This window comes from Pseudophryne corroboree, chromosome 3 (assembly GCF_028390025.1).
Source record: "Pseudophryne corroboree isolate aPseCor3 chromosome 3, aPseCor3.hap2, whole genome shotgun sequence".
Lineage (NCBI taxonomy): Eukaryota > Metazoa > Chordata > Amphibia > Anura > Myobatrachidae > Pseudophryne > Pseudophryne corroboree.
In genome coordinates this window covers 418,247,739-418,271,067 of record NC_086446.1, presented here as the reverse complement: position 1 = coordinate 418,271,067, position 23,329 = coordinate 418,247,739, and the positions used below count along the sequence as shown (strand labels likewise).

The window sequence follows — 23,329 nt, the reverse complement described above, 5'->3', positions numbered from 1 at the left end:
CTAATCTAACTCTCTCTGCACATGTTATATCTGCCCCCCCCCCCCCCCCCCCCCCGCCCTGCAGTGCACATGGTTTTGGCCATTTGCTAATAAATTTGTTGCTGCGATCAGGTCTGATTTAGGCCCTATATTCGCTGTGTATGTTATCAACCCATTTAAAGCTATCAAAAGCTAAATAAAAATAACACACTTTCTGAATCTGTGACCCAACCTGTCCATTGCATAGAGTAGTATACAGCAGTATTATAAATAACCTAAGGGTGCCTGCATATACCAGTGAATTGTGCTATATTGTAAGACTGCACAAAGCGTCCAAATTAGATTGTGATGTCAGCGTGCTTCATTTGTTCGCTTACTAACATGCATCAACGTGCACCCTCCCACCCGTTATTGTAAGAAAGAATTCAGGGCCTAATTCAGACCTGATTGCTCCTCTGCGAATTTGCAGAGGTTTGCGATCAGATAGTCGCTGCCCATACAGTGAATACCTCACTCACCAACTAATGATTTTTCCAGTCTGTGCATAGCCCAAGACCTACTCCTACAGTGCAATAGAATCAGGCTGATCGGGGCCGGAGCTGATGCTACACACCCTCCTTGAAAATGCTTAGGACGCCTGTGTTTTTACTGACACTCCCAGAAAATGACAAGTTACCACCCCAAAATGCCAGCTTCCTGTCAATCAACTTGCGTACGCCTAACGATCAAAAAAGCCGCAGGATATCAGGATATTTCCTTGCATGTGCACACTACTATTCGTATGCATTATCGAACGATAATCGACATCCTTGCAAATTCGCACAACCGATGAGGTCTGAATCGGGCCCTCGGTCAGCAAAAAAGATGCTATTTGCAAACTTAATTTCATCTGCACAATACAAACCTGGAATATATTTCATCATCATCATCATCATCATTCCAGAGGGGTCCATAACCTTTCATTATGAGGCTCCTGTGTGTATTTTGGCCACCCATCACTTTTTTATTTTACACTTCTGCAGCGGGGTACACTGGTATTCCACAAGGAATAACATCGGGGTTGGGGCGCGATGTTGGAGCAACACTCTCTTCAGGGTCGGTGGACCAGGGAGGAGTCTCTCCTCCCAATAAACATTCTGGAATTGCGGGTGGTGTTCAATGCGTTGACACTGACCCTGCCTCCAGTACAGAACAGGCTTGTTCAAGAACATAAATCATCAAGGCGGCACTCGAAGCCGCATGGCAATGCTGGAAGTATCAAAAATCCTCCGTTGGGCGGAACGCCATCTGCCAGCAATATCAGCAGTGTTCATCCCCGGAGTCCTCAACTGGGAAGCGGATTTCCTCAGTCGTCAGGACGTTCACGCCGGAGAGTGGAGTCTTCATCCGGAAGTCTTTCAACTCCTAGTGGACAAGTGGGGCCTACCAGACGTAGTCACTCCTGCCCAGGGTACTTCTGAAGTTCAAGCAAGAAAAAGGAATACTAACTCTAGTCGCTCCAGCGTGGCCCAGACGGCATTGGTTCTCAAACCTGCAGGGTCTCTCGATAGAGCATCCTCTTCTACTTCCTCAACGCCCAGACCTCCTCATTCAGGGCCCTTGTGTCTATCCGGACTGCGTGGCTCTTGAAGCTTCACTCCTGAGGGTATTCTCTGAGGCGGTTATTCAAACTATGTTGAAGGCCCGCAAACCGGCTTCTGCACGGATTTATTACAGGGTCTGGAATTCTTATTTCACATGGTGTGCTGCTAAGAATTATGATGCCGATTCATTCAGAACATCTAGGCTTTTGGCTTTTCTGCAAAAAGGCCTAGATTTAGGCCTTGGTCTGGCCCTCAAGGTTCATACATCTGCCTGGTGCAGTGTCTTTCAGAGGAAAATTGCGTCTATTCCTGACGTTCATACTTTCACTCAGGGTGTTTTAAGGATTCAGCCTCCCTATGTCCCTCCTGTGGCTACATGGGATCTATCTGTTGTCTTAAATGCCCTGCAAGAGTCTCCATTCGAACCTCTTGAGTCTGTGGACCTTAAATGTCTTACACTTAAGGGTTATGCCCGGGTAATTACCGAGTCAGACGCAGTGTGAACGGGCATCGACCCGGAACCTGTTCACAGCATAGGGAGAGGCGGTGCTGGAGATGATGTAATCTCCAGCGCCGCTTCCACCTCCGCCCCTGATGCCGCCTCTAACCCCGCCATGGGATGGCAACACCGTTCACATTGCACAGGTCAAATGCTGGTAACACCCGGGAAGGACCCGTATCCAATTTCCGGGTGTGGCCTGGCAATGGCAATGTGAACGGGGTATCACTAACATACCACTGCTATCCTCCAGGTTCCACTATGCTGCCTGGGCTGTTTCTTCTGCAGCCGGAGTCCTGCTCTTACGTGGAGAGACCCGGACCCTCGCCACAGCAGAGACAGAACAGGGAAGGGTGGGGACGATGGTGCAGTGTCTTGCGGGTGTGGTGTGTTGCATAACGTCATTTACACACACTATGGGGATCTGGACAGATTACCTGGGGGCAGTATCACCTACATCAACTATTATCAACTACAGTACTACAGCTCCCTTCCTACCAGCGACCGGCACAATCCATATAAATTATAATATATGCTAGACACTGCAGCAGCCATGCTTACTGTCCTCACAATATTGGGACCCGGTACAGATGTCACCTTTGCTTCCTCCCCAATTGCATTTACATATTATGCAGCTTTTAACATTTCCTGCATCTTTTGTACCAAAGATTGAGCGGGTGCAGTTGCCCTTTGATAATGATGATAGCTATAATACCAAACTACTTTTTGTGCAACACTGCATACAATATATACATTTTGTTTAATGTATGCACTGATGGAGCATTGCCCTTGCGGTCAACTGTGCATTGGCCCCAGGGGCGTAACTCCTAGAGCCAATGGAGATGCCTGCCTCCGTGCTCCAAGCCCTAAAGGGGCACCTGCATGTACAGCAGAACCTATGTTGTTCACAGCAGGATCCAAGTGTGACCGCTGCTCTTCCAACAAAGCTCTGCGGCACACCCGCTGCTGCGGCAGAGTTAGGGGTCTATTTACTAAACCTTGGATGGAGATAAAGTGGACAGAGAGAATGTACCAGCCAGTCAGCTCCTAACTTTCAAACCCAGTCTGTGAAATGACACTTAGAAGCTGATTGGCTGGTACTTTATATCCATCCAAGGCTTAGTAAAAAGACCCCTTAATCAGCTCTGTCCCAGGAGCCCTGCTAACACCTGCAACAGGGGACAGGATAGCTCCAACGTGGTACCGCTCAGTTCGCGCTGCAGCAAACGGAGGTACACCCACTGCTGCTGAATCGAGAGATGTGACCCACCAGTGAATGCGGATTCTGGCATGCTGCAGATGGCTAAATTGCGTGAACCTGACTCTTACCCACAGGAGCCCTGCCAATTCACAATCTATTTTAAGGCGGGTGCGGGAGGAGGGAAGGGGGGGGGGCATTGGGACAAACTCCAACTTGCCTCCAGGCGACTGGGATGAAAAATGTCACTGATTGTCCCTATTGTGTTCATTTGCTTAATGCTATAGGTTACAAAACATACTGTATTTCTTCTTTTCCAGTTTTCTTAAATGTTCTCCAGTATTTTTTAATCATTGTGTAAGCCTGTAGCTTTATGACTTTATTAATAAAGTGTGTAATATTGAGGAATATTTACACCTTGAAATTTTATTTAGTAAATGTCATGTAGACCCAACACCTCGCCCGTTCATTTTATTGACAAAATGATCTGTACACTAAAGGTCCATACACAGTGGCGTTTTTGCCCAGCGTGTATGCACAGCGATGATCGCTGACATCGCTGGGCTGAAAATCGCTCAGTGTGTATGCATGCTCAGCTATTCCCCCCTGCCCAGCGATGTCAGCGGGGGTGAACGGCTTTCCATAGCAGGACGCTATGGAAAGCCATTCACCCTGCCGTTCATCTGCTGATAATACCAGCAGATGAACGGCGGCCGCCACCGATGAAGCGGAGGCGCGCATCAGCACTCATCGCCCGGGCATACACACTGGGCAGCTTTGAGCTGAAAGCAGCTCCACACACCAAAAGTGACCTGCTTTCAGCTCAAAATCACCCAGTGTGTATGGGCCTTAAGCAGGTTTATTTAGTAAAAGAACTAATACAGTATGTTGATTATTTGTATTTTTTTTGTTTTATTTCTACAATAGTATATGTTGCTGTATTTTGCTTCTTCCCACAATGTACTTTTTATGCATAGTATTTAGAACCAGCATTTTGGCAGTGCATAATTACTTCATATTTGCACTAAGAAGAGTTAATTAAATATGACTACAGGGTAATTGGCAACATTCTAATATGCATAGATTTGACAATAAAAGATTGCTTTGCAAGAAATAAAGGGGAGTACTCACGGTGCGATCGCTGCTTAAAATCGAAGCAATCTGACTAGATTGCTTAGATTTTAAGCAGTGTTCACTCCGTGTGTACCCCTCACAGCGATGCACAGCCCCGCACATCGCTATCGCTGCTGCTAGATTGGCAGGTCGCTCACTTCACCCGCTGGGTGAAATGAGCGCCCCCCCGTTTCCCCCTGCACGCTCAGCACACATCGCGCTGTGCTGAGCGGGGGGAGAGATGTGTGCTGAGCGAACTGCTCAGCACACATCTCTCCCCAAATCCAAATCGGCCCGTGAATATGGACCTTAAGGCGATAACTAATGTACTTAAAAGAGCTAAGAGATATTTCAACCTGTTAAATATAACTTCATGTAATTCTTTCCTACCTGAGGCTGGAGTACAGAGGAATCCGTCCTGATAGTGTAATTGTACCAGGTGTTCTGTTGTTTGAACATTTGATCACCCCCTTTGTCCTATCTGTACATCTGTCCAGTCTCTGCGTCATTGTGATGTGATGTTTCAGGTTCAGCATACATTCTGTGCCAACATCTTCATATCTTAACAGCAAGCAGTGTGTGATAATTTTATGGGCGCAAAAAGTATGTGTAACTGGAATGTTCAGAATGTACCCTCCCCCTATCAGTTATTATGGGGCTGATTCAGAATCTGGAGCAAAGCAAAAAGAGCATGTAACTTTGCGCCTTGGGAAAACTATGTTGCACCTCAGGTTTAAAAGAGTGATTTAGATTCGAGAGGGGTCCAAATATAGATGTCCGGTATATGTGGGCTCAGTGGAAAAGCAGCCAGTGTTTAACCAGCATGGGGGGGGGGGGAAATCACTTGGTTTCTACAAGTGCAAAGTTACTTGCTTTTTTTCTTTGCTTTACATACTGCCCTAAATATAATACGGTCTATGCGCAGTTCTGACCTGATCTGCTGCGAAAAACTGCAGCGTGCGATCGGGTCAGAATGACCCCCCCATAGGCGGAGATTAGTTGATCGCACCAGCAGCAAAAGGTTGCTTGGTGCGATCAACTCGGAATGAGGGCCATAGTGCAGAGACACACACTGACTTGTGTACAGTGCAGAGACATGCTTTGCCCTTTATATAGTGCAGACATGCACTGCCCTGTGTATAGTACAGAGACGCGCACTGCCTGTATATAAGCCCTCATTCCGAGTTGATCGCTCGCTAGCTACTTTTTGCAGCCGTGCAAACGCATAGTCGCCGCCCACGGGGGAGTGTATTTTCGCTTTGCAAGTGTGCGAACGCCTGTGCAGCCGAGCTGTGCAAAAACATTTTGTGCAATTTCTGAGTAGGTCTGGACTTACTCAGCCCTTGTGATCACTTCAGTCTTTTTGGTGCTGGAATTGACTTCAGACACCCGCCCTGCAAACGCATGGACACGCCTGCGTTTTCCAAAAACTCCCAGAAAATGGTCAGTTGCCACCCACAAACGCCCTCTTTCTGTCAAGCTCCTTAAAATCGCTGTGCGAATGGATTCTTCGTTAAAGCCATAGCTCAGCAACGATCCGCTGTGTACGTGTAAGACGCGCATTGCAGTGCATGCGCATGCACAGTAGAAACCTGATCGCTGCGCTGCGAAAAACGTCAGCGAGCGATCAACTCGGAATGACCCCCAAAGTGCAGAGACACACACTGCATGTATATAGTGCAGAGACATGCACTGTCCTGTTTATAGCGCAGAGACACACACTGCCCTATATATAGTATATGGTGCAAAAACATGCACTGCCTGTATATAGTATAGAGACACGCACTGCCTTGTATACAGTGGCGAGAGGGGGGGAGTGGGTACAAATCACCTGGGGCCATGACTGATGGAGGGGCCCAGTGGGAGCCGCAGGTCCCCCCCCCCCCCTTTACCTGGAAGCAGCTGCTGCAACTTTTCTTCTCAGTTCAGCACATGCTGCTGTGTGCTGGGCTGCAGTGTGGCCAGGAAAGAGCTTCAAAAATACTTTTTTTCTGTATTTTTTTCTAAGGGTGCACGACCATGCTGCCTGTGATTAGGCCACACACCATGAAAAGTACCTGGGCCCAGCCAGACTCTCTACTGCCCTGACTGGGAGGCGTGCCATGCTCCTGTGAGTGGGTGCCTCTCATGTGCTAGATTTGCCCCCAAGGAGGTGCGGCCATGCCCCCAGCATGCTGTGGTCACACCCCCTCTAGGGGCAGGGGGGGGGGCCCAGGTAGTTGTTGTACCGGGGCCCAGGATTTATCTTAGCAACCCTGCTTGTATATAGTGCAAAGACACGCACTGCCTTGTATATAGTGCAAAGACACGCACTGCCCTGTATACAGTGCAGAGACATGCACTATCCCCTATATAGTGCAGAAACATGCACTGGCCTGTATATGGGTGGTCATTCCGAGTTGATCGCTCGCTGGCAGTTTTTAGCAGCCGTGCAAACGCTATGCCGCCTCCACTGGGAGTGTATTTTAGCTTAGCAAAAGTGCGAACGAAAGGATCGCAGAGCGGCGGCAAACTTTTTTTGTGCAGTTTTAGAGTAGCTCAATACCTACTCAGCGCTTGCGATCACTTCAGACTATTCAGTTCCTGTTTTGACGTCACGAACACGCCCTGCGTTCGCCCAGCCACGCCTACGTTTTTCCTGGCATGCCTGCGTTTTTTCGAACACTCCCTGAAAAGTTTCCAGTTGACACCCAGAAACGCCCACTTCCTGTCAATCACTCTGCGGCCAGCAGTGCGACTGAAAAGCTCCGCTAGACCTTGTGTGAAACTGCATTGTTCGTTGCAATAGTACTACGCGCGTGCGCATTGCGCCGCATACGCATGCGCAGAAGTGCCGTTTTTTTGCCTGATCGCTGCGCAGCCAACAAATGCAGCTAGTGATCAATAACCACCATAATTCAGAGATACCCACTGCCCTGTGTATAGTGCAGAGACATGCACTACCTTGTGTACAGTACAGAGACACGTACTGCCTTGTATATAGTGCAGAGACACGCACTTCCCTGTGTATAGTGCAGAGACATGCACTACCTTGTGTACAGTACAGAGACACGTACTGCCTTGTATATAGTGCAGAGACACGCACTTCCCTGTGTATAGTGCAGAGACATGCATTGGCCTGTGTATAGTGCAGAGACCTGCACTGGCCTGTATATAATGCAGAGACACACACTGCTCTGTATACAGTAGAGACACTCACTGTGTATAATGCATAAATATGCCCTGCCTTGTCACTGTGTATATTGCAGAGGCTTGCACTGCTCTGTGTATAATGCAAAGACACCAATTGCTCTGCAGAGAGTACAGGTTAAAAAAACAGCTTTGTATAATAAAGGTATATAAGGGTTAAATTTAGGGATTTACTGGAGAAATCTGATATCTCTACAGTACTTTGTTAATCTCAAGACTTCAGTCTTTATGTTTTAATCTTTAAGCAAAGGAGTTTATGGTTATAAGCATCTGGAAGGATAGCACATAGCCTTGTTACATGCCGCGTCAGGTACGCAGAGAACATATGTCAGTAGGGTACTACTTTATTTATTTATTTTTTAATTATAGCTAAAAAAAAGAGCAGAAGGCTCCACTTGTTTATTTCTCTTTTATAAGGTGAACTCTCATTATTATTATTATTATCATACATCTTTTATTCCTTTGACAGGTAATCTTCAAACGTGATAAATATTGTATTTGTAGAGATCAAGCATTTTGGGCATACAAATACTTTTCTGCTTTTCACAGATCCAGACGCCTTTTTGAAATCAGCCCGCCTGCAGCGATTGCCATCCTCATCTTCCGAAATGGGCAGCCAGGACGCGTCCCCTCTGCGAGAGACAGTCAAGGATCCATTTAGCTCCGACTGCAGCTGCCATCAGGATGGTCTTACGGTCATTATAACTGCCTGTATCACTTTTGCTTTGGGCGTCACTATAGCACTCATAATGCAGATATATTTTGGGGATCCTCAGGTGAGAATATTAAATCAAATTTAGATTTAAACGCATCAAGCTTTAGAAAAACGTATATGTATAGTTTTTGTAGACTTTGCCTGTGTCTTATGTGCTATTTCTTGCTGTGTTTTTGTTTATGGTGGACCATATGTGACTTACTCCTGAATAATTCTTCTTTAGTGAGTTTCTGTGTCAGTTTTAACATTATTTTTCTCCTTTTTGTCACTGTATATATATATATATATATATATAGCTATATATTTGTTACTTGCCCCTCTAGATCTTCCACCAGGGTGCAGTAGTGAGTGATGCTTCCCATTGTACAGCATTGGGCATTAAAGTGTTGGAGAAGAGAGGGAGCTCTGTTGATGCAGCAGTTGCGACTGCTCTATGTCTGGGCATTGTGAATCCACACACGTCAGGCATTGGGGGGTAAGTACAGAGCAAGCAGTTAATTTTATGGAATAGCAAAGTTGTCCTCGGTTGAGTAGTCTTTTTACGTTCACCCTAAAGTTTGATGGTCATAAGGAAGCCATAGGGGAGAGGATCAGACTAGGAAGATTATGTTTCTAGGACATTGTGTTACTATGACAGTTGCCATTGCTGGAATACATACAGTCACTTAAATCTTTTTCCCTTGTAATTCTGCCAGTAACTATCTCTCTTTTTCATATGTAATTACCTTGCATCAGGATCACTTTACAGTAATACAAAAGACACTTTTATGAGAGATTTAGCTATTTGGCTGAATAAACACCCCTGAAATGCCATCTTATAAAGTTCACATACCAAATTAGTAACCATTGCCTTGCTGGTGAAATGGATAAATTCCAGAGAGTGATGTGTAGAGGTGTGTGCATTATGCTCACTGAGCCGGGGTTAAATATATTTATGTATTTCTGGAGTAATTCTGTCAGAGCCATTATGGACAATGATAGCTTTGCAAACAGCAAATGCTGGATTATTAGAGAATGGTTTCCAAATACTTAATTCCATGATAAAGCAAAAATGTAAAAATCCTTTGCTGAAATAATCCTAAATGTGGAATGAAATCAGGAGCGCCATCCTAAACCTCTGCTTACTTATACTGGGCCTCTATACCATCAGTGTGAGCTCAAATTATATTACTGTACCCCCACATGCTATCAGTAATACAGTGCTCCCACGACATCAGTGTGTCTCCAAATGCTACACTGTGCCCCAACTGTATCAATCACCCACCCACCCATATACCCTATAGCACTTGCCATTGCTGCTACTGTGTCCTTAGGCCACCTCTGTGGCCTCCATTATTATTCCTGTGCACCACACATTATATTATTGATGTTGTGTGCTCCGGTATTACTGCTCCCCTCATTACTGTGTGTCCACATACCATCACTGTGACCCTACAACATGACGTACACTGATTATATGTCTATCACACCTTTTTGAATAATTACTCTCTAGGCCAAATGTTTCTGCATAGAGTCTGTCCCGCCCACAGCAAGTAATATTTACATCTATCTACCCTTCTCTTTACATCAGAGGGGGAGTGATGCTTGTTCATGACATCAGAAACAACCTCACAGATGTCATTGATTTTCGAGAGACGGCACCCTCCGGAATCCATACCGAGCTTTTAGAGTATTGGAAAAATAAGGTAACCTTGGTATTGTGTGCTTTCATACTTAGCTATTGTCACGTCCTGCTCAGTTGTTTCACTGATATATTTCGCTATTGGGGTGGGATGTAATGAAGTCCGACTGCGGGATGCCAGCCGAACTCTGTAGTTTTTTTAAAGGGGCAATCATGTACAAGGCATGGTTTAGCCTTGTACATGTTGCCCCTTACATTTGCATTTTTTTTTCAGTAATCACATCACATTTCACATACCTGTAATGGGAAATGTGACCTGCCTGAATTTGCTAAAAATAAATCATAAAAATTACCGGAGGGAGCCCTGTGATATTAACACTATGGCCCTCATTCCGAGTTGATCGCTCGCAAGGCGAATTTAACAGAGTTGCTCACGCTAAGCCTCCGCCTACTGGGAGTGTATCTTAGCTTCTTAAAATTGCGAAGGAAGTATTCGCAATTTTGCGATTAGCACACGTCTTAGCAGTTTCAGAGTAGCTTCATACTTACTCGGCATCTGCGATCAGTTCTGTGCTTGTCGTTCCTGGTTTGACGTCACAAACACACCCAGCGTTCGCCCAGACACTCCTCCGTTTCTCCAGCCACTCCTGCGTTTTTTCCGGAAACGGCAGCGTTTTCATCCACACGCCCATAAAACGCTGTGTTTCCGCCCAGTAACACCCATTTCCTGTCAATCACACTACGATCGCCGGAGCGAAGAAAAAGCCGTGAGTAAAAATACTATCTTCATAGCAAATTTACTTGGCGCAGTCGCAGTGCGAACATTGCGCATGCGTACTAAGCAGAAAAACGCTGCAATGCGAAGAAATTTACCGAGCGAACAACTCGGAATGAGGGCCCATATTCAGATAGCATTGATAGGGCTTCCCTCTGGTTCCCCTACTCTAGCTCAACCTTCTCTGCATGCTGGAAGTGAAGGCTGAGCCTGGAGACAGCCCCTGTCATCAGCCATGTGTGTCTGTAGACAAGAGACTGATCACTGAAGAAAAAAACTGTTACAAAATAAAATAATATAAGAAACCTTACCTGCTTGCTGCTGCAGCCATGGATTAGTGACTGGCTCCTTCTCTGTAAGGGCAGAGCTGGCCCTAACCAATATGATGCCCTAGGCAAGATTTTGGCTGGTGTCCCCTAGCACCACCGCTGGTTCTGCCTCTGACCTTGCACCTCTTTCCCAGCACCATCACCCCTCACCCACAGCAGTCCTTGTACCCCCTATATTTTAAATAGGAACAGTTCGCACATTTGACGCACAGCCCAAAAAGGGGCATCTTCTTGCTGGGAATGGGCATGGCCACACAATAGTAACCCCAATTCCAATTACGCCACACAGTACTGCAACTTTATTCACATTTTATCTTGCGATAGTGTCCATAATTCATATTACATCCCACAGTAGTATCACTTTACCTTATAAACGTTACTCCTCACAGTAGAGCCCCTTATTCACATTACATCACACTGAATTGCTCCTTATTCACATTATACCACACCTTATTGCTCTTTATTCACATTAGATGACACAGTAGTGCCCTTTCTATATGCAACGCCATATAATAGAGCACCTTATACACATAATGCCACACATTAGTAATGCATGTATACACAATTCCACACAGTAATGCCCCTTACACATATGAGACACATTAATGTCCTTATAAACACCTTACACATTATGACAACCTTTATTAATGCCCTTTTACACATAATGTACCTTACACATATGCCGCACATTATTAATGCCCTTATACACATAATGACACACATAGTGCCCCCTACACATTTGCTGCACATTATTAGTGCTCCTATACACATAATGACACACATACAGTAGTACCCTGTTACACATATGCCGCACATTATTAATGCCCTTACACACATAGTGACACACATAGTGGCCCTTTACACATATGTTGCACATTATTAATGCATTTTTACATGACACACATAATGCTCCTTACACATATTCTGAACACTACTGCACAACCAACCCACTCACATGCACACAGCACTCACACTGCCACTAACACTGTGACCTCTGCCTCTGCTTGGATACAGATGTGTCCTCACAAATCTTGCATCAATGCTAACGTCGGGCACCTTTTTTTTAAATGAAAATGCATCTTATTTGCATTGCTATGTGGCTAGGATGCACAAGCAGCTTCTGCTGATTAAACTGATATGCAGCATGCCTATATACTGTGTGAGACTGTGGCTGTATCTGCATATGAAATGCTACATACAGAATATAGGCATGCCGCATATCATTTTAATCATCAGAAGCTGATGATGCCCCTAGGCATATCAAATGCCCTAGGCAATTGCCTAGTTTGCCTATGCCTATGGCCGGCTCTGTGTAAGGGGTCTATTCATGAAGCAGTAAAAAGAGTGGAGAAGTGAGCCTATGGAGAAGTTGCCCATGGGAACCAATCAGCTGCTCCGTACAATTGTATAGTTTACAAATTATAAATGTTACTTCAGTGCTGATTGGTTGCCATGGGCAACTTCTCCACTGACTCACTTCTCCACCCTTTTCACTGCTTCATGAATAGACCCCAAAGTCCCCAATCAGCTGATGCTGTGAAAAGTGAGATGCCACTGGGCGTTTTACAGCAACAGCTGGCCATAGACACACAGAGAAGGAGCCAATCACCAATCCGTGGCTGCAGCAGCATGCAAGTAAGTGTTAGCTCAGCAGGGGATAGTGGTAAGTAGCCGGCGCATCTGCGGTCACATTCTCAGGGTATTTTTCATCTGAAATCAACCAGATCTCAGAATAGCCCACAATTCCATATACACGCCAACATCACACTTATTTTACATGCAAACGCCCAGTTACCACCAGTTACACCTACTCAGCTGTAAGTGGAGATGTGTACACCTTTAATTGCCATATCTGCTCAAAGTGGCGTATGCAGGCTCTATTGCCGCACAGTTGTTAAAAATCACGAGCTGGGTCCACAACTCAGACATGCATACAGGGGTATAGCGAGGGTGGCTCCGGTGGAGCGTGAGCTCCGGGTGCCAAAAAATGTATAGGGCGCGCTGCTGCCCACCACCCCCATTCCCGCGGGCCCCTGTACTGTTAGCTACAGAGCAGGAGGAGAAGAAGCACACTGACTCAGAGACTAGGTAGAGTACAGGGCAGGCCAGAGGTGACAGCAGGAGACACTGACAGCCGGCACATGCCGGAGTACTGCCAACCCTCTTTATAGTACTGTGAAGCAGTAATGCTAACCATTACACCGTCTATACTGCCATGCCCCTATATGTTGTTGTAAGCCTTTGGTACGCATTGACCCTATTTTAAACATGGGGGGCACCCAAAGGAAACTTTCGCCTTGAGCTCCAAATGGTTTAGAATCGGCCCCGTCACCAATTTAGGATTTTGAAATATTGTTTCTTTTCAAATGTAACATGCCATCAAATGCTGGCTAGGACCCCAATTCAGTACAGGGGAGGGGGGTGCCAAAACATACCCTTGCTCCGGGCACCATGGCGCCTAGCTACACCTCTGCATGCATATGACCCAGACCTGTGTCTGCACTTGTATTATCTACCTTCCTGTCTTTCGTTTTTCAGCCTGGTATTCTGGTTGGTGTTCCTGGAATGTTGAAGGGGCTAGCCAAAGCTCACGAGATGTATGGGAAGTAAGTATAGATGAGAGTCATTTCACTTTGGTTCTAGAACTGTACTATACCTGTGTATCCTTTAGATTTCTGCTAGAACTGTAATATAAGTAAAATAAAGCTTTGCTGTTTGAGTTCGTGATTATGAGCGGGTTCGGCCGGTATCTTGCACTTCGGGCGAACTTGGACTCTATTACATCCAGCTAATGTCAACCTAGAAACCCTGTCGACCTAGTGACTGTCGACCTATAGTGGTCGACCTAAACATTGTCGACCTAGACACTGTCAATCTAATGATCCACACCCTTATCAAATACTGCCTTTCCCATCCTTGGACTTAATCATCCTAGGTAGTGTCACTGTGCCTGAGACTTGATAGGAACAAGCCCATCTGCACCAGACTATATTATTGTCCTTTTTTTCCTCTCAGACTGCCTTGGTTGGATGTTATTTCACAAGTGGAAGAAATTGCTAGTGGTGGATTCAATACAACTCATGACTTGGGTAAGGCACTTTGCTATTAGGTGTTTGCAGGAGCTCTTTATAGCTTACCTTGTTCCTCGATTAGCATGACCAAGCTGTCCAGCCTGGCTATAAGTAACAAAAGGGTTTATCAAACCCAAACTACTTGGGAGTATATGTAATAGCCTGTGAGTTGCCAGCAGCTGGGAAATGTTGTCGATTTTATTACCTGTTGATTTAAAATGGCAATAATTTAAAAGACAAAAAACCCCTGATTTTGTCAACCTAATTATTGAAGCTTTCAATCTACTGTATAAATCCCCAATATCTTGTGGCTGCCTGCAACTCCCAGGCTATACTCCCTGGTTTATCTGAAATGATTACCCCGCCCTCCGGTAGTCATAAATAAAACAAGAATTGACTCAAGATTTCAGAAATATCCTATGGGTCGAGGAAGGGCTAGAGGATTTCTCAGGAATAGGCTGATTCCACAATAAATGGTGGAATTGGCAAATTGTTATATAATTTAATTGTTTATGTTCCCTCCCTCTGTGTACTGTTGCAGTTATTGTCTGGGGATTACCAGGCAATAACTATTAAGGGTGGGTACACATTAGGCTGATATCGGCACGCTTTGCCATATCGTAATGACAAATCGTGCATATTATGTATATATGATTGCGCACTCCCATGTGCCGTATTCGACATCTTCCAATCGACCGTGCTACACGCCCAACCAGAAGATATTGTGTACAACTCTGTACAGTGTAATAAAAGATACATTTTTCCATTGTTTATGACATCAGCCGGCATGATCCAGGCAGAAGGGAATTCGGCCCGACCATCGGGACGATTGACCGTAGTTATAATATGTACACACCCTAAGGTGAGACTCATTGGGTGGAATTCAATTGTTTGAAAAGTCATTTGGGTGTCTGTTTTTTTCCTGTCTATTAGATAGGAAAAAACAGACTACCAACTGACTTTTCAAACAATTGAATACTCCCCACTGTTTGCTAAGGGGGCCACATAATTTGAAAATAGGATTTTAATTACCTACCGGTAAATCCTTTTCTCGTAGTCCATAAGGGATATTGGGGAAATTAGTACGATGGGATATAGACGGGGTCCAAAGGAGCCAGTGCACTTTAAATTTCTTCAACTGGGTGTGCTGGCTTCTCCCCTCTATGCCCCCTCCCACAGGCAGTTATAGGTAAAAACATGCCTGGAGGAGAAAGGACATATATGAGAGAAGGAAATATGATAACAAAAGTGGTGAGATTTACAGACCAGCACACCACTAACATATGACAACCACCAACGGCTGGTAACAACAACAGCAACCACTGAACAGGTAACCACATAACAAGAACCTGCAGAAAAGTCAACGCACTGAGGCGGGCGTCCAATATCCCTTATGGACTACGAGAACAGGATTTACCGGTAGGTAATTAAAATCCTATTTTCTCTAGCATCCATAAGGGATATTGGGGAATCTAGTGCGATGGGGACGTCCCAAAGCTTCCAGAACAGGCGGGAACGTGCGGAGACTGCTGCAGCACCGCCTGCCCAAACTGGGTATCCTCTTTGGCCAGGGTATCAAACTTGTAGAACTTCACAAAAGTGTTCTTTCCCGACCAGGTGGCAGCTCGGCAAAGTTGTAAGGCCGAGACTCCACGGGCAGCCGTCCAGGAAGAACCCACTGATCTCGTAGAGTGGGCCTTCAGAGACTTAGGAACAGGTAAGGCTGCCGACACATAGGCCTGTTGAATAGTAAGCCTAATCCAATGAGCAATGGACTGCTTTGAAGCAGGACAACCCTTTTTCTGCGCATCATAGAGCACGAACAAAGAATCCGTCTTTCTGATCCGAGCCATTCTCTTGGCATAGACCTTCAAGGCTTGCACAGCATCCAATGACTCTGGAGGAGCAGAAGCGCCAGAATCGGACGGAAACACAATAGGCTGATTCAAGTGAAACGCAGAGACAACCTTCAGCAGGACCTGCTGCCTAGTCCAGAGCTCTACTCTGTCCTCGTAAAAGACCAAGTATGGACTTTTACATGACAAGGCCCCCAATTCTGAGAAACTTCGAACAGAAGCCAGGGCCAGTAACATCACTGTTTTCCACGTGAGGTACTTGTCTTCTACCGTCATTTGAGGTTCAAACCAGGAGGACTGTATAAAATCCAACACTACATTCAGATCCCAAGGTGCCGTAGCCTTGCAAGAATGTCTAAACTTCTGGCAACACTGTCAATTTCTTCTGGAAGAAAATGGAGAGGGCTGAAATCTGGACCTTAATGGAACGCAGACGTAAGCCTTTATCCACACCAGCCTGCAGGAAATGTAAGAAACGTCCCAAGTGAAACTCAGCAGGCGGATACGTGCGCTCCTCGCACCAAGAAGCATATCTCCTCCAGATATGATGATAGTGTTTTGACGTCACCGGTTTTCTTGCCTGAACCATGGTAACAATACCCTTTTTGGAAAGGCCCTTGTGAGCTAGGATGTTCCGCTCAACCTCCATGCCGTGAAACAGAGTCGCTGTAAGTCCGGGTAGATGAATGGTCCTTGTTGAAGAAGATCGCTTCTTAGTGGCAGAGGCCAAGGGTCTTCGATGGACATGTCCAGAAGATCCGCATACCACGCCCTCCGAGGCCAATCCAGGGGCAATCAGAAATGCCTGGACTCTGATTCCTGATTCGCTTTAGCACCCTTGGGAGCAATGGAATCGGAGGAAACAGGTAGACCAGCCGTAAGGCCAAGGCGACGCCAGTGCATCCACTGCCCTCGTCCGAGGGTCCCTGGTTCGCGAGCAATACCAGGGAAGTTTCTTGTTGAGATGAGATACCATCATGTCTATTTGCGGGCAGCCCCACCGGTTGATGACCTGCTGGAACACCTGCTGGTGGAGACCCCACTCCCCCGGGTGGAGATCGTGACGACTCAGGATGTCCGCCTCCCAGTTGTCTACACCCGGAATGAAGATTGCTGACAGAGCTTTTGCATTTCTTTCCGCCCAGAGGAGTATCTTTGACACCTCTCGCATGCAGGCTCTGCTTTTTGTCCCTCCTTGTCGATTAATATACCTGATGTACCTGGATCGCGTGATCCCTGAGCAGAGGAAAGGCCTGAAGCAGGGCATTGTAGATCGCCCGAAGTTCCAGAATGTTGATCGGAAGGAGGCTTTCGTGGGCCTTCCACCTGCCCTGGAACTGCGCCCCTCGGGTGACAGCTCCCCATTCCTTAGACTCGCATCCGTCATAAGGAGGGTCCAATACTGAATCCTGAAATTCCGGCCTTCCAGTAGGTTGGAGGACTGTAGCCACCACAGGATGGAAATCCTGGCCTGAAGTGACAGCCGAATCATCCGGTTCATCTGTAGATGTAATCCGGACCACTTGCTCAGGAGATCCAACTGAAATGTTCTGGCATGGAACCTCCCATACTGGATCACCTCGTATGAGGCGACCATCTTTCCCAACAATCTTATGCAAAGATGTATGGACACTCAAGTAAGTCGGAGCAACATGCGGACCATCTCCTGAAGTGTTCTCGCCTTGTCCTCTAGTAGGAACACCTTCTGGGCAACAGTATCCAGCAACATTCCCAGGAACATGAGCCTCTGAGTTGGCTCCAGGTGGGACTTCTGTAAGTTGAGAATCCACCCATGGTGTGACAGAAATTGGATAGTGCGGTCGATATGGAGCAATAAAAGCTCCCTGGATCTTGCTTTTATCAGAAGATCGTCTAGGTAAGGGATGACATTGACCCCCTGGACCCGGAGTTGGAACATCATCTCCGCCATCACCTTCGTGAATACCCTCGGCTCTGTAGACAGGCTGAAAGGCAGAGCCTGGAATTGGAAGTAATTGTCCAGCAGGGCAAACCGCAGGTGCAGCCAAATCGGAATATGGAGGTAGGTGTCCTTGATATCCAAGGAGACCATGAATTCCTGTTCTTCCAGGCCCGCAATCACTGCTCGCAGGAATTCCATTTTGAACTTGAACACCTACAAATAAGAATTCAAAGATTTTAGATTCAAAGTGGGTCTTGCCGAACCGTCCGGTTTCGGCACCACAAATAGGTTGGAGTAAAACCCCTTGCTGTGTTGCGGTATTGGTACTGGAACAGTGACGTGGAAATGGACCAACTTTTGGATGGTCTGTTGCAATGTAACTTACATATCCTCCAAAGCTGGTAAGCTTGATTTGAAAAATAGTTGGGGAGGAGTACTGTCGAACTCCAGCTTGTAGCCTTGAGAAACGAGATTTCTGACCCAGGTGTCCTGGCAGGAAGTCTCCCACACGCGGCTGAAGTGACGCAGTCGAGCTCTCACCTCGAGATCCCCTCGGGGTGGGTGGGCACCGTCATGCTGAGGCCTTAGCAGAAATGGTGGTCTGTTCCTGAAAGCTGGTGCTTGCAGGCTTTCTGGACTAACCTCTGGTGCCTCTAGTCGCATTGGAGGCACCTCTGGCCTTAGATCGAAATATGTAGAGACCAAAAGGACTGTACAGACGGCCTGGGTAGGAGCGTCTTGCCGGCGGGGCCCCAGAGGGGAGAAACGTGAATTTTCCAGCCGTAACTTTGGAAATCCAGGTATCCAATTCAACCCCAAAGAGCCATTCCCCAGAAAAGGGGAGGGATTCCACACTACGTTTGGATTCTGCGTCCGCAAACCACTGACGCAACCACAAGGCCCTGCGTGCCGACACTGCCATGGCAGAAATCCTAGCATTAATGTTCCCCATCTCCTTGAGCGAATCACAGAGTACACGTGTAGTGTCCTGAATGTGTTTTAGGAGGGTCACCATAGTGACCAAGGGCATATCCCCCGAGAGGCCACCCTGAATTTGAGTGGCCCAGGAATGAATGGCATGGCAATGACCGGCCTTGTGATACACCTGCTGCCATGTAAATAGATTTGAGTGTAGTCTCTATCTTCATATCCCCAGGATCCTTCATGGTAAAGGAGCCCGGGGCAGGCAGCACCGCCTTTTTAGACAGGCGGGAGACTGATACATCAACCCCAGGGGGTTCCTCCCAAAATTTCCTACCTTCAGGAGCAAATGGGAAAGTGCGCAAAAACTTTTTGGACACTTGGAATTTTTTTGTCTGAATTTTTCCAGGCCAACTTAAATATGTCATCTAACTCTGTAGAGTCAGGGAAAGTGACATTAGGCTTGTTTTGTATCAAGAAAAACGACTGCTGTGATGCAGCGTCCTCTAGAGGGAGCTTTAACACGTCCCGTTAAGACGGAATTAGGTGTTCAATACCTTGAGCAGAATCGGGATCCCCACTATCGGGATCCAAGTCATCCCCATACTCCTGTATATCCTCATCTGTATCAGAGAGTAGAGCAGGTAACCCACGCTTCTGTGGACCTGCATGAGGAAACAGAATTAGTAGATAATGGAGAGAATCTGGTGTGGCATACACTGCACAGCTTGTGTTTACCCATGTTTACAGTAATCACAATAACATCCTGTCCTAAAGAGAACCCAGATAGGAGGAGGAGAGTACACAAGTGGCTCTCCTCCTTTGCTACACCCTGTATCAGATATCCAGCGTGGCTGAGGAATCCGGAAGTGCTGTGTGTGCTGAGAATGGCTGCAGTAAGCAGAGGAAGGCGCCAAAACGCCTCAGGTCCTGCTTTGATCTAGCTCCGCCCCCTCCAATGGCTCCTAGTTGCAGAGATATATTATACTGGCAAAGTCTCCATATAGATTAAAAACATCACAACAAGTGATAGTCAAAGCGTTTTTGTGCCAGTCTATATGGGGGATCTTAGCGGGACCCCCCCGGGAGGGTCCTGTATGCCGCGCCCATGGTCAGCTACACAGTGAACTGGGAGACCCCCCTAGTGGCCCCCCGGTGTGTACTCACCACTGATGTCACCTTCAGGCAGCGTTAGGGGTGTGTGGCGTGCTGCGGCTGTGAAAGCAAAGGCGCAGTGCCCCGCTGAACAACAACCCCTCAGGACAGTGGTCCTGCAGCGGGTAAGCGGCTCTGCGCCTCGTAAGGCCGGTGACCGCCCCCCCTAACTCCCACGGTGCAGGTATGCTTTTGCATAAACAGCATACCGAAAATAATAGACATAAAAAGAAATTGAAGAAAACTCTCTGGAGCTCAGAGATGTGCATCCTCTCCTGAGGGCACTTTTTTCTAAACTGCCTGTGGGAGGGGGTATAGAGGGGAGGAGCCAGCACACCCAGTTGATGAAATTTAAAGTGCACTGGCTCCTTTGGACCCCATCTATGCCCCATCGTACTAGATTCCCCAATATCCCTTATGGATGCTAGAGAAAGAGTGGACTCCCCTCTTTCATAATTGAGTGACCCCACATTCACAGGTGTAATTATGGTCATATATACTGTAGGAGGAACGGCACACCCTAACTAAACATAATGAGAGTTCAGAATGCAATTTAACATCAAGTAAAAGTGAGGTGTAATGTATAATTTTGGACAAAAGTATGGGCCTACCCACAGTAATTGTGGGCGTGTAGGGAATGTAGTGCCCTCCCTCCAGTGGCGCGTCTAGAGAGAAGGAGGCCCATGTGCAGGCTCCATCTGGGCCCCCTCCTCTCTGGCTTGCAGTGCTGTAGCTCTGGGCACTAGGGTCACTAGGGGACCCTAGCGCTGTCCTCGTGGGCCCGTATGCACTTCGCACACTGCACTCATTATGAATACACCAGTGCCCCCCACCCATACACAGAAAACATCTATTTTCTGTAGTGCAACGTAATGTTGTCTAGTGATCACCAGGCAATGGCTACTAGTGGGCCACATAATTTGAAAAAGCAGACTTCCTTATTTCAAATATGGGTGCTCATAAAGTTGCCAGTGCCATTATGGGGGTTGGAGGGCACATAGGCCCTCTTTCAGATGTGATTGGAGGGATGCCCTGATATGGAAAGTACCGATGTTCGGTGCTTTACACATGCGCAGGACCTATTCTGAGGGGATGCGTTTAGCCGGCGGTCATGTGACTAGTGCCAGAATCCCGACACCGAGAGGCGTCACTTACTATAAGTACACCTGGTGCGGTGCTGGGAAAAATGGGGTGGGGCTTTGCGGAAAAGGGATGGGGCTTCGTGGAAAAAGGGCAGAGTTTTGCTTCCCGACCCCCGTTTTTTCGTCACTCCGAGGGTTCAGGAGATGGGGCTGCCTCCCGGGGAGTGCCGTGGTTGCAGTACCGGCTCCTACACAGTGTCAGGAGCCGGCATTTTGGTGGGTGACATTCGGATGTGGGCCGCACCCCCCACCCCCCCATTGTGACGCCACTGCCGACACCACTCGGGAGTGGTTCACCGTAGGGTTAAGGGGGTGTTGGTGGGGTTGTTAGGGGTAGGCACTATGTGGGGGGGTTAGGTTAGGCATTAGTGGGGGTGGTTAGCCCTAACCGCCACCCCCGGAGGGTTAGTTCTAGCTGCCACCCCCCACAACCCCCCCAGGAGGATTAGCCCTAGCCGCCACCCCCAGAGGGTTAGGGTAGGGGACGGTAAAAATACTTACCCCCTCCAATGTGTGGATCTTTAATGTGGGGATGCAGCTGCCGGTCATGTGGCCGCCGGTATCCAGGCCGCCAGGGGCACATAGTTTAATAGATGGGAAAACAAGGGTCCCCAGGACTGAGGTGACTGAAGGACTTAAGTTCCTTCCCCGCTATCTCTAGTAACATATTTTTTTTTTTAAATGAAATTTTTTACTCAAGTGCACGCCGACCTAACTGCTGCGGGACTAGCCCATGACCGTCGAGACCCTCCACAAGTGAGTAGTGCCTGTGGGAATAAGGCAAGTAAGCAGGGACATTTTGATGTGGACGACTAATGGGACTCATAAGGTGTAAGCGCATGATGAGACCCATTTGTCCTCTGCAGCAAAGGGGTTAAGGAAACAATCAGATTGTTAGTGTTTTAAGTCCAATAGACTTTGTACTTTACATTTTAATAGCACATTTGTCAGACATGGGTGTGCTCTCAGTAATGAACTGAAATTGCTCTATAAATATATCCTATAAAATATGTTAATTACATGGCAGTATCTTATTTTATATATAGCTGAAGATTGATAAAAAGGTCATCATGTTAGAATGTAATGACAGTTGGTCTGAACTCTGACCCCTTTCTCCAGTGTCAGTGATGTCACTTCCACAGAGTTCCAGCATAACACACATTTAAGCTGGGTGCACACTGGAGCGATGGGCATTCGTTCCAACATCAGAACAAATGTCCTTGAGCGGGGATTGCTCATACGCATTAGAACGAGTTTAATGCAGGATTTCTCCATCCCTTATTAGCATAAACAAGGCTGCAAGCATTATCACTGAAGGGGTGATTCAGACCTGAACGCTAGGCTGCTAAAATTGTACTCCTGCGATCAGATAGTCGCCGCCCAAGGGGAGTATATATTCGCTGTGCAAGTGTGCGATCGCATGTGTACGCCGAGCAGCTAAAAATATCCCTCAGTCAGTGGACAGCTGCAAATCCGGTCACACCTCACTTACCAGTGGATGCTTTTTACCAGTGTGTGTAGTCTCCTACAGTGTGATGAGAACAGGCTGATCGGGTCCGGAGCTGACGTCACGCACCTTCCCTGAAAACGATTGGGAACGCCTGCGTTTTCCCTGACACTACCAGAAAACACATTAGTTGCCACTCACAAACAGCCTCCTCCTGTCAGTCAGCATGCGAATGGCTGTGTGATTAGAATTTTCGCACCAGCCTGTCGCTGACTGGCGATGCCTGTTGTTGTTTGCCGATGCGCGTGCGCATTGCGGTGCATATGCATGCGCAGTTAATAGCTGATCGCCCACTGTGCGAAAACAGGCCCTAGGTTTGATGTGCAGCATGTCAAACCTAGTGACCGTCACTAGCAACTGCAGGAGCGCGCAATCACCTGCACACATTGAGTTACGAAATGGCAAATCAGCCTGACATCGCTCCAGTGTGTACCCAGCTTTACAGTCTACAAACGCTTGTTTGTTTACCATTCTTACTCCTCATATACACTATTGAAAATCAACCAATGACTACATCACAATCAAAAATGTCAACATTATAGCAGAGAGGGAAAAAGCACACATAGGGGTGTATTCAATAGATGTCGGATCCTTTCCTACGGAAAGGATCCGACATCTCAGTATTCAATGAGTGGCCAAAGCCGACAGGATTTGGCTGTTCCCGACAATGCCAGCCCGACTTTTTTTAAAGTCAGATTGACATTGTCGAAACCGGGGTCAAAACCTGTCGGATTTGGCCGCGGAATCTGACAAAA

General features: G+C 47.0%; 1 protein-coding gene across 2 annotated transcripts in view; it reads left to right on the top strand.

Moving 5' to 3' along the window:
• GGT7 (gamma-glutamyltransferase 7) overlaps positions 1–23,329 on the top strand; it is a 198,515-nt gene that overhangs the window by 53,428 nt on the left and 121,758 nt on the right. For both annotated transcript variants that reach the window (XM_063960245.1, XM_063960244.1), the window contains exons 2-6: positions 8,111–8,337; positions 8,600–8,751; positions 9,847–9,961; positions 13,540–13,607; positions 14,017–14,090. In XM_063960245.1, coding sequence (XP_063816315.1) covers positions 8,111–8,337; positions 8,600–8,751; positions 9,847–9,961; positions 13,540–13,607; positions 14,017–14,090 — 636 coding nt within the window. The remainder of the gene's footprint in view (positions 1–8,110; positions 8,338–8,599; positions 8,752–9,846; positions 9,962–13,539; positions 13,608–14,016; positions 14,091–23,329) is intronic.